The sequence below is a fragment of the Scardinius erythrophthalmus genome (assembly GCF_964197995.2).
Source record: "Scardinius erythrophthalmus genome assembly, chromosome: 12".
Lineage (NCBI taxonomy): Eukaryota > Metazoa > Chordata > Actinopteri > Cypriniformes > Leuciscidae > Scardinius > Scardinius erythrophthalmus.
Window position 1 is genome coordinate 25,914,184 of NC_138232.1, and position 15,018 is coordinate 25,929,201.

At 37.8% G+C, this 15,018-nt stretch overlaps 1 protein-coding gene across 1 annotated transcript in view; it reads left to right on the forward strand.

Moving 5' to 3' along the window:
• Positions 1 to 15,018, forward strand: part of nol11 (nucleolar protein 11) — a 145,889-nt gene that overhangs the window by 118,935 nt on the left and 11,936 nt on the right. The window contains exons 8-10 of the mRNA XM_081381622.1: positions 9,705 to 9,781; positions 9,894 to 10,014; positions 10,118 to 10,215. Of these exons, the coding sequence (XP_081237748.1) occupies positions 9,705 to 9,781; positions 9,894 to 10,014; positions 10,118 to 10,215 (296 nt within the window). The remainder of the gene's footprint in view (positions 1 to 9,704; positions 9,782 to 9,893; positions 10,015 to 10,117; positions 10,216 to 15,018) is intronic.

Here is a 15,018-nt window from a genome sequence, read left to right on the forward strand (position 1 = left end):
CTATTGGCAGAGCTAATTATACGTCAAATATAACACCGCATACACCATTGCCAAAGAAGAGCCCTGCCTTCACTAAATTTAAACCTATGTTGCAGCTCATGGAAAAAGAACGGAGTTGCGATTAACATGACATGCAAATGACAAATCATGTGCCAGTATCATCGTGAGATGATATAGAGCCAGAAGACCAAATTTCAAATCTTGGCCACAGGATGTGTAAAGCCCCAGTGAAATGGAATCTATGTCATTTGTAGTTGTGGTGCTCCTTAATTTTTTTTGCTGGTGCTCCTAACTTTTTGAAGTTTGGAGCACCAGTGCTACCAAGTAAAAAAGTTAATTTCGAGCCCTGCAACTGTTTACGTTCATTTTAAGACATAACCGACTGTGTTTAAGAATATTTTGACATTTGTGTATGTCCCCGTTCAAGTGCAAAAAGATGCTTGTTTAGTGGTCACGTCATCAAAACGCTCAGCGAGTAAACTCATTTGCTATCGTAAGATCGCACTGTGCTGCCGTTTGAGGCAGGCTGATAAATGGCATGTGTAACGCGGATCAAACAAGTAAAGCCGTTAATTTTGAGGAAAATGAATTCCAATAAATTGTTTATCGCCTAGCCCTATACTCCTTGCGGTTTTCCTCCAAAAAAGCAGTTCTGATTTCAGTGTTTTTGTATTTTATTTACTTTAGTCCATGAGCCAGGGCCCCAAATTTGGTCCATCGGTATCAACGGGGGGGCAAATGCTATCATTGTTTTTTGGCAAGGTATACACCCCTAGTATTAGAAAAATCACGATAGCAGTGCAGCGGTGGTAGCAAAATCACTTTTTTGAGCTCATGAAGTTACTAACCCCCTAAAATAAGTTCCGTTTTTGAAATCTGGTGTATATCTGGTTTAGGCTCATGCTAGGGATATTGTCAATATTCTATAATATGGTGCTTGGTATCGTTGGAAAGGGGACCTTTTAGGCTTTCATTTAAGCCCAGTACTGAATCTGTCTGACAAAGACAGAGGTCACATGACTTATTTAAACCAGAAATAACACACATTTTTTCACAATTTCTGCCTAAACTGTATGCTTTCTTTTATCCCTGTGGCATGAAAGAACACCACGGACACAAAACTCAACAACTTCAATACTCAAGGCACTCTGATGACTCAGAAAATGTATAATATACCCATACTATTTATTTGTGAGAGCCTTAAATTAGACTTGTGCAGCCAGCACAAGTCTTCAAAATAGAATAGAGCGAATAGAATGGACAAATAGAATACCCTATTAGTCCAGGGCCAAATGGCCTATTTATTCATGTACATTTGTAATAAAAAGTAATTGTTTCAATAGTGTTGTTGTCAACATAACACTTGTAAGTGGTTTAACAAAATGTTTCTATCATGCATTTTGATATTCACCCACTTTCAGTTAGAATGTCATGGATGTTGATGGATTTTGACAGTTTGAAAGGTTTTGTCAGTTTTGTGAAAAGATTGTTGGTTCAGTTGACTGGTTATAACAACACTACCAACTATGCCATATTCAATCAACTTCCATTGAGTTCCAGGGGTATTAAATCTTAGTACAAAATACCTTTTCTCTTGTGCTTGTGAATTGGTGGGGAATAGTAGCAGTAGCTAATTAGGGGCCAAGCACCGAAGGTGCGGAGGCACCTATTGTATCCGTTCGCGTTCTTATTAGGGGCCAAGCACCGAAGGTGCGTAGGCACCTATTGTTTTCGTTCGCGTTCTTATTATTAGGGGCCAAGCACCGAAGGTGCGTAGGCACCTATTGTTTTCGTTCGCGTTCTTATTAGGGGCCAAGCACCGAAGGTGCGGAGGCACCTATTGTTTTTGTTCCGGTTCTAATTAGGGGCCAAGCACCGAAGGTGCGGAGGCACCTATTGTATCCGTTCGCGTTCTTATTATTCTTCTTTTCTTCTTCTTCTTCCGCTCTTGGAGTCTATGGCAGCCCATAGAACCGATTGTGGGAAAGTTGTTTTGGTTTGACATTCTGATAGAGGACAGTTCAACATTAAATACGCCAATTTTGGTGTTTCTAAGTCATTCCCCCTAGCGCCACTTCCTGTTCAAAGTTTCACTTTTATTTTGTTAATAACTTTTGAACCGTAAGGCCAATCAGCAAAATTCTTTTTTCCTCTGATTCCTGAGCCCATGACGATTCGATTGCACCCTATGATGTCATTTTCCGTCATAGAAATATGGCCGCCATTGTGAAGTTTTTGAAAAACCTACTTTTTCGGACTCGTCCTAGACGGTTTGTCCGATTTGCACGAAAATTGAACCAGATCATCTTCAGGCAGTGCTGACCAAAAGTTATGGAATTCAAATTGATTCGTCAAACCGTTTTTGAATAACGCTCGAACAAATTTTACGTAGCGCTTACAAAAACAGTCTATGGGCTGTATCTCCGCAAAGCTTTATCAGATTCAGACCAAACTTGGTACATGTACTCACAAGCATGACCTGAGGCTACATGCTGCGTTTCGGCGCAGCGCCACCTACTGGTCCGGAGATATGAAAAATGGCTATTTTTGCTTATAACTTCTGAACAGTTTGTCCAAAAATCATAAAATTGGTCTCGTTAGATTCAGGGCGACATGCCGAGTCGACTGATATCCAATTTTACCATATCGGCCATTTTGACTGTCGGCCATTTTGAATTGGGCTAAAATGCTGTATTTTAGGAACGCACAAACGGATTGTTACGAAACTTGGCATGGGTCATCAGCATGATGTCCTGAAGGAGTGTGAGAAGTTTCGAAACAGTGCCACCTAGTGGTAATTTTTTTTTTTTCAAATGCTTATAACTTTGGGTGTGGTCGACTTATTTTCACGAGACTCATCTAATTAGACTCCTGAAACCTTGCCGAGTCCTACGATACCAAACATGCTAGGTTTCGCCTTACGGTTTGTGTAGCGTTGTGATTTAGCGCTTAAAAAACATTTGGCTATATCTTCGAAACCGCTAGTCCGATCGAGACGAAACCACCGTCAGAAGTTTGGAAACATGGGTCGATAGCAATACGCCAATGCCCAAATGCGAAAATATTGATGTTTAGGGATAGTAATATTCAATCAAAGTCATGTGTCAGTCATTTTTTACGTGTTTTTTCATAGAAATGTCTATAACTCCGAAGCGAATTGAGATTCTCACCAAAATCGACATATGTATGGACTCACTTTGAGGACACATAAAAAAAATGGTGGGACTGAGCCTCTTGGTGGCGCTATAATAGAACGAAACATGAAATTCCCATTGGCTTCAATACACTTTTGTGAAATAAAATGCTATACTAAACAAATGCATTGGTGTAATACTACAAAACTCAGAAATTGCCATCTGCACCATCCCTTGAAGGTACTCAAAATATTTAGAAACAGCGCCACCTAGTGGTCAAAAGTTATAACAAAATTTACAAAACTGCTAATAACTTTTGTATAAATCTGGCTATTGAAATGCCACTGGTCTTAATAGATTCCTTGGGTCAAGCCGAGAACATAGATACCACGTTTTCCTTATTTGGCCGAACTTCCTGTCCGTCATCTTGATTTTCATTCAAAACATACTTTTTCAAACTCCTCCTAGACCGTTTGTCCGATTTTCACCAAAATCGAATCGTATCATCTCCAGACCGTGCCGACTAAAAGTTATGGATTTCGCGTCGATTGACGACACCGTTTTCGTATACCGCAGCAGCAAAGTTGAGGCATGATGCCAAAAGGACTATTCAGGCTTTATCTCTGCAATGCCTTGACATATTGACACCAAACTTTGTATGTCTCATTGTCACTTCACTCTGACCACATCACATCAGTTTTGTGACTGCGTCACTTATTGGTCGAAAGTGATAATCTATTAAATCATATTTTCAATTACTGTTTATGATTTTTCAGCCATTTCGCCTAAAATCCTATTTAAATGTCTTTAATTGCTCATTGTTGCAGTTGGTCTGACACTTTCAGACATGCTGGCATGTCTTGTCTTTTTCTGCTTGGCCCCGGTATTGCTGCTTGCAGCTATATTGTAAGCTTGGTGTTTTTAGCAGGCTAGCTATTTAGCAGGATAGCTAGCTTGCAGGTTAAACAGTGTAACAGTAACTGCTACAGTGCAGTCAGGGCTCTCAAGTGTCACGTGACAGTCACTCATTTTGGTCTTTTGTCACGCCCTCTGGCCACACATTGTATTTCTCACGCGAAAAAACTATTTATAATATATTTAATATGCAGCAGCGCCCAAAATGTCTCTAGCCGTGCCAGTCTCAATATGGAACCGGCAGGAATCAATCGCTGTAAAAATCTATTATTGTCTACCCATCATAAAAGTCCATCTATCCATTATAAAAGTCCATCTATCCTTTATAAAAGTCCATCTATCCATCATAAAAGTGCATCTGTCCATCATAAAAGTACATCTGTCCATCATAAAAGTACATCTGTCCATCATAAAAGTGCATCTGTCCATCATAAAAGTGCATCTATCCATTATAAAAGTGCATAAAAGTGCATCCATCATAAAAGTGCATCTATCCATCATAAAAGTGCATCTGTCCATCATAAAAGTGCATAAAAGTGCATCTATCATTATAAGTGCATCTATCATTATAAGTGCATCTATCCATCATAAAAGTGCATCTATCCATCATAGAAGTGCATCTGTCCATCATAAAAGTGCATCCATCCATTATAAAAGTGCATAAAAGTGCATCTATCCATCATAGAAGTGCATCTATCCATTATAAAAGTGCATCTGTCCATCATAAAAGTGCATCTGTCCATCATAAAAGAGCACCTGTCCATCATAAGAGCATCTGTCCATCATAAAAGTGCATCTATCCATCATAAAAGTGCATCTATCCATTATAAAAAGTGCATCTATCCATCATAAAAGTGCATCTATTCATCATAGAAGTGCATCTATCCATCATAAAAGTGCATCTATCCATTATAAAAAGTGCATCTATCCATCATAAAAGTGCATCTATCCATCATAGAAGTGCATCTATCCATCATAAGTGCATCTGTCCATCATAAAAGTGCATCTATCCATCATAAAAGTGCATCTATCCATCATAGAAGTGCATCTATCCATTATAAAAGTGCATCTGTCCATCATAAAAGTGCATCTGTCCATCATAGATGTGCATCTGTCCATCATAAAAGTGCATCTATCCATCATAAAAGTGCATCTATCCATCATAAAAGTGCATCTGTCCATCATAAAAGTGCATCTGTCCATCATAAAAGTGCATCTGTCCATCATAAAAGTGCATCTATCCATCATAAAAGTGCATCTTTCCATCATATAAGTGCATCTATCCATTATAAAAGTGCATCTGTCCATCATAAAAGTGCATCTATCCATTATAAAAGAGCATCTATACATTATAAAAGTGCATCTATCTATGATAAAAGTACATCTGTCCATCATAAAAGTGCATCTCTTCATCATAAAAGTGCATCTCTTCATCATATTTTATGAAGTATACTTAAGTAATTTTCAAGTATATTTTTTAAGTATACTTTATGTAGTAAGTATACTAATATCAATGTGTAGTAAACTTTTGTACTATTTCAAAATTGCTTGGGAATAAATTGGCCCACTAAGTATTTTCAGTATTTGTAAGAGTAGTAAACTAAGTACACAACTAGGTTTCTCATTTGTAATGCATCTGTACTACAAGTGAACATAAGTATACTAGTAGTTTACTATTTTAATACAAGTAGTATTTTTTTTAGTTTATGAAAGTACACACTGAAGTGTACTCTCAGTAAACTACTAGTTTTGTAGTTTATACTGCAAGTATACTTTAAGTGAACATAACATTATACTTATAGTTTACTATTTATATATTATTTTTGCACTTGAAAAATACTTTTAACTGTACTTTAATTTTAAAAACATTTTATTAGCTTCATGCATCCTTTTTAATCAATACTTGAATGTCAGTAAGTTTCATAAAGAAAGGCAACATTTTAAACAAAAAAGTAGAATTAGAGTAAATTGCTATACACTACCAGTGGACTAGCCTACACAAAAATTCAGATATGCAGAATTAGAAACATATGTTTTATATCAATATTCTAATCAATATTTTCAAGCAACGTAAGTTTCATAAGACTGTATATGAAAAACTATGTAAAAAAAAAAAGTATATTTAATTGACTAAATCAAAAGAGTTAACACAACTACAAGCCAAGTATAGTTTGAATTCTTAATTATTCTTTTAAGTATATCTGGATCAAAAGATTGAGTTCAAAGTACAGGTCAAATATACCTGGGCCCGTATTCATAAAGAATCTTAATGCAAAAAGTAGCTCCTAGTGACAAAATTCTAAGAACATTCTTAGAAATGTGGGCGTATACTCTTAAAATTAAAGAAAAAATCCCAGTAAAGAAAAAAAGTAATTCAGGAAGCATCTTAACCCTTAAAAGAGGTCTTAAGGTCAAAATTGTTAGGAGCACGGACTAGGACATTTCAGAGGCTGAAGAGTTTCTTTAGCAGAGGAGAACATGGCAGAAAGACGAAGAAGAAATGTGTTGCAGACAATGGATGACAGAGTTAATAAGACGCTATAGATTAGATCGTGCAGGGATCATGTTTGTGACTGATCTTATTAGAGACGCGCTAACATCTCCGACACAGCGCAGAAATGCCATAGCGCCAGAAATGAAAGTAATCACTACATTACGATATTTGGCAACTGGGAAAATGCAACAATGCAGCAGTGTGTAATGTACACAGTCGCATGCAATTTCAAAGTGAAGGCTTAGAATAGACCCTATACTTAAAATCACTCTTTTTTTCCTTCTTGGACAACCAGCCAATCACAGTCTTCAAAAGATTGTGTCATACATAGCAATGGGGTCAACCCCGCCTCCTCACTAAGATGAAAGTTTTTGTCTTTTCCTTGTTCAGAGTTGCTCTCAGATCGGCCCCGAATCGCTCCTAAGCTAAGACTCCTATGTAAAAGTTTTTAAGCTAAATTAAGAGTTTTCTGAGAGGATTAGAATCTTTATGAATACGGGCCCTGGACTTTTCTCTTAGTATAAATCAAGTACACTGAAGTGTAATTTTAAGTATATTTCTGAGAAGTACATAAAAATGTAGACAAAGTATACACTCACCTAAAGGATTATTAGGAACACCTGTTCAATTTCTCATTAATGCAATTATCTAATCAACCAATCACATGGCAGTTACTTCAATGCATTTAGGGGTGTGGTCCTGGTCAAGACAACCTCCTGAACTCCAAACTGAATGTCAGAATGGGAAAGAAAGGTGATTTAAGCAATTTTGAGCGTGGCATGGTTGTTGGTGCCAGACGGGCCGGTCTGAGTATTTCACAGTCTGCTCAGTTACTGGGATTTTCACGCACAACCATTTCTAGGGTTTACAAAGAATGGTGTGAAAAGGGAAAAACATCCAGTATGCGGCAGTCCTGTGGGCGAAAATGCCTTGTTGATGCTAGAGGTCAGAGGAGAATTGGCCGACTGATTTAAGCTGATAGAAGAGCAACTTTGACTGAAATAACCACTCGTTACAACCGAGGTATGCAGCAAAGCATTTGTGAAGCCACAACACACACAACCTTGAGGCGGATGGGCTACAACAGCAGAAGACCCCACCGGGTACCACTCATCTCCACTACAAATAGGAAAAAGAGGCTACAATTTGCACGAGCTCACCAAAATTGGACAGTTGAAGACTGGAAAAATGTTGCCTGGTCTGATGAGTCTCGATTTCTGTTGAGACATTCAGATGGTAGAGTCAGAATTTGGCGTAAACAGAATGAGAACATGGATCCATCATGCCTTGTTACCACTGTGCAGGCTGGTGGTGGTGGTGTAATGGTGTGGGGGATGTTTTCTTGGCACACTTTAGGCCCCTTAGTGCCAATTGGGCAACGTTTAAATGCCACGGCCTACCTGAGCATTGTTTCTGACCATATCCATCCCTTTATGACCACCATGTACCCATCCTCTGATGGCTACTTCCAGCAGGATAATTCACCATGTCACAAAGCTCGAATCATTTCAAATTGGTTTCTTGAACATGACAATGAGTTCACTGTACTAAAATGGCCCCCACAGTCACCAGATGTCAACCCAAAAGAGCATCTTTGGGATGTGGTGGAACGGGAGCTTCGTGCCCTGGATGTGCATCCCACAAATCTCCAACTGCAAGATGCTATCCTATCAATATGGGCCAACATTTCTAAAGAATGCTTTCAGCACCTTGTTGAATCAATCCCACGTAGAATTAAGGCAGTTCTGAAGGCGAAAGGGGGTCAAACACAGTATTAGTATGGTGTTCCTAATAATCCTTTAGGTGAGTGTACTTTCTTATTTTAAGTTTAAAAGAAGTATACTAAGTGTGAAAAACACCACGCTTACATTAGCTACTGCTACTATTCCCCACCAATTCACAAGCACAAGAGAAAAGGTATTTTGTACTTACATTTAATACCCCTGGAACTCAATGGAAGTTGATTGAAGATGGCATAGTTGGTAGTGTTGTTATAACCAGTCAACTGAACCAACAATCTTTTCACAAAACTGACTTTTTAAAAAACCTTTCAAACTGTCAAACTCCATCAACATTCCGTGCATGAGCTACTTTCTGAAACTGAAAGTGGGTGAATATCAAAATACATGATAGAAACATTTTGTTAAACCACTTACAAGTGTTTTGTTGACAACACTATTGAAACAATTACTTTTTATTACAACTGTACATGAATAAATAGGCCATTTGGCCCTGGACTAATAGGGTATTCTATTTGTCCATTCTATTCGCTCTATTCTATTTTGAAGACTTGTGCTGGCTGCACAAGTCTAATTTAAGGCTCTCACAAATAAATAGTATGGGTATATTGTACATTTTCTGAGTCATCAGAGTGCCTTGAGTATTGAAGTTGTTGAGTTTTGTGTCTGTGGTGTTCTTTCATGCCACAGGGATAAAAGAAAGCATACAGTTTAGGTGGAAATTGTGAAGAAATGTGTGTTATTTCTGGTTTAAAGAAGTCATGTGACCTCTGTCTTTGTCAGACAGATTCAGTACTGGGCTTAAATGAAAGCCTAAAAGGTCCCCTTTCCAACAATCCCAAGCACCATATTATAGAATATTGACAATATCCCTAGCATGGGCCTAAACCAGATATACACCGGATTTCAAAAACGGAATTTATTTTAGGGGGTTAGTAACTTCATGAGCTCAAAAAAGTGATTTCGCTACCACCGCTGCACTGCTATCGTGATTTTTCTAATACTAGGGGTGTATACCTTGCCAAAAAACAATGATAGCATTTGCCCCCCCGTTGATACCGATCAACCCCCCTGGCTCATGGACTACTTGTAGTTTTTCCATTTAATTGAGTTAGTACAATATAAGACTTTTATAAACACAATATGTTCTACTTACCGTTATCAATAAAATCCCAGAAATTGTCAATCAAATTCTAGAGCTGCTATAAAGCCAAAAACACTTTACTTTAATTTCCTATTATCAATGTAAAGCTGCTTTGGAACAATCTACATTGTTAAAAGCGCTATATAAAATGAAGATGACACCCATACTCTTTATATTCTTATCAATGATATTTAGTGCTGGATTTTTTTTTTTTATTCCTCTCTCTATCACTTGATATCTGATTGGTGCAATGATCATTGGAATGTTGTCATTCGTAGATTACCTTTGCATCTGGAACACACATTTCCAAACTCTTCAGGCTAGTAAAGAAATGTCAGGAAGGATCTATAGTCAGGTGTGATTTTTTTTTTTATTATTATTATTATTATTATTATTATTATTGTTATTATACACAAAGTTAATACATGTGTTTAATACTGTAGTGAAACACTTTCTCCTAAATACAGTTGTGGTGTTATTCTGGGAAGCTGTACGTCCCTCATGGGAAGAAGCTGTCAGTAATTCCTTTTGAGTGCCAGAAGTCATCTCTCGCGGCTACCATGGGAAAACTGAAGCAGAGTTGGAGTGGTAAAGACTTTTGTTGAAATATGAAACGTCTGCCATATTCTTTTCTAGAGTAACAAATATGAAATGTGGCAAAACATGTCAAGACGTTTTGTCTCTTCGTCAGAATCCAAGTCATGCAGCCTTTTGTCTTCCTGGACTGCCCAGCCTCATGGTGACATCAGACAGACACCAGGAATCAAGAGCAGGATGTCAACAAGACATGTAAGAGACACTCAACTAGTTTTTCCTACAGATTTCTGTTTTTGCAGTGGGGCAGTACATGCAGAGTATTATGAGGAAGGGCTCTTCTCTTGCTCTAATACCTATTCACAATACAAGTTTAGTTTTTCATGCTGCCAAGTATACTGCAAATTACAGGTTATGTGCAAAAAACGTCCATATTCTGAATGACAGGTCACATCACTTCCGGTTCAAGTCTTTTGTACGTTCTATGTTAAATATTGAGCTCTTTTACTCAAGATGCCTTCAAAGGAGCTACCAAGGATGAGCATAACCAATGTCCACTGCATATGCAGGTTCATATAAGTTTATTTGTTACACTTTAGATTGGGGTCCAATTCTCACTATTAACTACGACTTTTACCTCAAACTCCTAATTACTGCTTATTAATAGTTAGTAAGGTAGATGTTAAGTTAAGGTATTAGGTGTGAATTTGGTAGGATTAAGGGATGTTGAATACGGTCATGCAGAATAAGGCATTAATATGTGGTTTATAATTATTAATAAACAGCCAATATCCTAGTAATTAATAGTGAGAATTGACCATTTATTTTTCTTGTCGATAACATTCGGATAGCTCCTGGACCATTTTTGGGGATTTCCGCCTGGATTTGCCTACCCAAATTGAAAAGCCTCCCATTTCCACATATTTTTTTCAAAATAGACAATTTTGGTGTCATTTTACAGGAAATCCTTTGCAGTTTCATAAAAAAAGAGCTAAAAGTGATAAACATTTAAATATATGTTGTCTGAGCTGTAATAAACCCCCCCAAAAAAGAGGCGCTTTTTTATTTATTTTTTTATTTTAAATTCATTTTTGAAAGTGTATAACTCAGGCCCTGTGGACTCTAGCACCATGCAGACAATTATGGCTGTTTCCTCTAGATGCCAGCAAACAGTGGAAAAAAAGAATTTTTTCTCTATAACAAAAAATGAAAAAGATGTTCATATTAATCTGAAGGGAGGAATATTACCTTTTTTAATGTAATTTCCACCTACCCAAATCTAAATTCTGCTCATACCCATATCCAATGGTGTATATATGCAATATTACAGTGTAATTTTACAGAAGACACTTTGAAATTATATAAAACACTGCTGAATGTGATAAATAATATAGTATGTTGTCTGTGCTATAATAAACAAAAACCAAAAAAGGCACTTTGATAATTTTATTCTTTCAGAAGATACAAGACTTATCATTTTACAAATTGTATGCCTAAAATCTGTGGTCTGTTACAATCTAGAACAGGATCCTCATCCTCCAGATTTATATAATTCATTATATGTGCATCAGTTTTGTCACCTGTTGTTGTGCATCACCTCAACATCACCGGCCAGCCTCCTGGAGATCTGATGCCAGCTGTGCCAACAGTGCCCACAGTGCCAATCTTCAGTAGAACCTGAAACAAAGAAATCACTGTTTGTACATAGTTTCTGCACTGTAATAATATCCATTTCACAATATCAAAATGTAGATTTACTGAAATGACCATTTTATTCAACTTATGCAAAGTTGGAAACTATTGCGCAATCATACTTTCCATATCCAAAACGTTTGACATTTATTTTCAAATAATAGTTGATCAGATTGGTTGCTGTGCTTTCACATTTCAAACTAACAATAACTTTATCAAAAAATGTGTATAAACATTGTAAATGCTGAAAAACCATAAGGTTATACATACCAAAATGTACAGTGCGTCTCCAAAAGGTGCACCCATGATGCCTTTATCTTTTATCTTTATAGATGCAATTATAGAAATCAAAACAGTTGATAAACTATAATAACACGCAAACTCGCAGAGATTTCAGTCAACAGAGAGCTTGCGCTCTCACCTGGAAGTGATCAGGGAGCGCGTCCGTCTCTTGAACTCGCCTCGGTCAGAATCTCCTCTTGTGAAAGGTCCGCCTGATGTGTGACGCGAGCTTATATCCGGTTAGATATGTATACTAAATACTTGTCTTAGCAGTAGCACAAGTAAGGCTATAGTCCAGTCATTTTATGAAAAAAGGTTGAACAAATTGCAACAGAAGCAAACTCAACTGATTTTGTATCCTCAATATGTCCTGAGTAAGGTAAAAAAAAGTCCCGAAGAAATCCCATTAGGGGAAAGTTTTGAAAAAGACCAAAATATAGCCTATTCATTCTTTTTCTCACGTGAATAGGGTAAAATTTTTAACCTTTAGATATCACCATGAAAATTACTGAGTTGATTACTTGCATCAAGACAAACAAAAAATGTATTACAAGTTTTTTTTAAATTGTTTGTTAACATGGACAAACGGTGCATAATCTAATTATGTATACATGTGCAACATTGTCAACAGATCTAAACATTGGGTATAGCCAGGTGAAAATGTCTTGTTGACATATAACAGTAAAATACTTAATGTTAAGGTCTGAATGGAACCCATTTAGGCTACCCATGAGCATTAATACATAGAGGCAGGAAGAAGTACTTTAAACCAGCCTTTATTAATTATTATTACAGAGATGGGGTTTGGGGCTGGGTCTATGGGACTGTTTCTGGGGATTTACTTTTTATTTTACTTACCTTTTGTCTTCAGCATTCTCCTTACCATTGTCTCCTGTTCTTCCCTCAGACTCGTCCCCCAGAAACAGTCCCACGGACCCAGCCCCAAACCCAATCTCTTAAAAATTAATAAAGGCTGGTTTTTAAAGTACTTCCTCCTTCTCTATGTATTAATGCTCATGGGTAGCCTAACTGGGTTTCATTCAGACCTTAATATTAAGTATTTAACTGTTATATGTCAAGTTCAACAAGATTCAACAAGACATTTTCACCTGGCTATACCCATTGTTTAGATCTGTTGTTGTATTTATGCAAATTAGCACATATGTAATTAGATTATGCACCGTTTGTCCATGTTAACAAACAATTTCAGAAAACTTGAAATACATTTGTTTGTCTTGATGTAAGTAATCAACTCAGTAATTTTCATGGTGATATCTAAAGGTTAAAAATTTTAACCTTTCAAAAATTTTAAAATAGGTTTAGTTACCTATGATCACGCGTGTGAACTCGACAATCGACTACTGTGGACTTCGACCGAAAACAGGATGTAAATACAGGAATGTGCGCTGGCTGAAATAACGTCACTTTTATTCATATCTTTCACATCTACTGCAGTCAGATTCACCCGTGTTTACTCTGAAGGAATCACTCACATGGCTGGGCACTTGTAATGACACATCAAGGATGTTAAGAGGCTAAAAGCAGGTTTAAAACTTGTCCCATTGAAGTCAACAGGGTGCAAATTTTAAAAAGAGGATAACACGGTGTAGGCAACACCGATTTTTGTCGTTGTTCTCTGTACTGAGAGCACTCTAAATTTACTAAAAAATTAGCTCAATGGTAAAATTGACCGCCGTTCTCCTTTAAGCTCTGCAGGATGGTAGCCCTCCAGGAGCAGTGTTCAGTACTGATCTAGATCAATGCAGCAGAAGCATGCTGGAATAAGACCTCAGTCTTACTAAGACTGGTGAGGCCAAACAGATGGGCATCTGTCCACTTTGACTTGGAGAGCCAACTATGAATGAGCCATAAGGGCAGTCATCAATCAGCAAACAGTGCATCAGCCGTTCAGTTGTCTTAGATTTGGTATTCAGTCTCCGGAGATCAAAGGAGGAACCATCAATTCTGTATCACAGGTACACTCCTCTCTCTCTCTCGAGTCATTGTAGAGCATGTGCCAGGACACAGTTGAAGAACAGGTTGAAAAGGATTAGGAGCAAGCACACATCCTTGCTTAACCCCATTTAAAATAGCAAATGGGAATGAAGAAGCTCCATTGGAGAGGACAAGGCCCATCATCTGGTCATGAAAGAGGCAGATCAGATTTGTGAACATTCTTGGGCATTCAAACTCTGCTAGAATGGTCCACAGTGCTTCTGGTTATGGTGTCAAAAGATTTAAGGTAAATGAAAACCGCTTAGAAATCAGACCAACGCTGCGGAGGACACCGAGAACAATCGCTCTTGTACCGCAGCAAATGTGCCCAGTGTAAAAATGCCCTAAGAATAAGGGCAGCAAAGCACATTGTGGCATTAGAGGCATTTCACTTCTGTCAATTTCTAGAAAGATCCTTGCAAGAACGATTCTTGATAGGCTGATCAACTATCTCTGAAAAAATCCTTGTAAGAGACTCAGTGTGGCTTCCCACCTGGTCATAGCATCGTCAACATGGTCTTCACAGTCAGATCCAGGAAAAATAGTTTTTTTTAACTATTAGTCCTATTTTTCCTGGATCTGACTGTGAAGACCATGTTGACGATGCTATGACCAGGTGGGAAGCCACACTGAGTCTCTTACAAGGATTTTTTCAGAGATAGTTGATCAGCCTATCAAGAATCGTTCTTGCAAGGATCTTTCTAGAAATTGACAGAAGTGAAATGCCTCTGTAATGCCACAATGTGCTTTGCTGCCCTTATTCTTAGGGCATTTTTACACTGGGCACATTTGCTGCGGTACAAGAGCGATTGTTCTCGGTGTCCTCCGCAGCGTTGGTCTGGTTTCACACTCAGCTTGATGCTATCAAACCCTGGTGCATTTGCGTTAATTTTACGCCATCAGAAACGTGCACGCTGCATGATAGAAACAAACGCGGTCAATATATTGTTTTTTTTATTACGTTGGTGCTATTATGCACAGTTGTGTTGCATGAAGGTGGCTTTCTGCTGTTTGCAAAGACACTTTTGAGGAGAGAGTGGATTGCTATTTTATTTGCTGCCCTGATTGCACTCGCTATGCGCGATTACA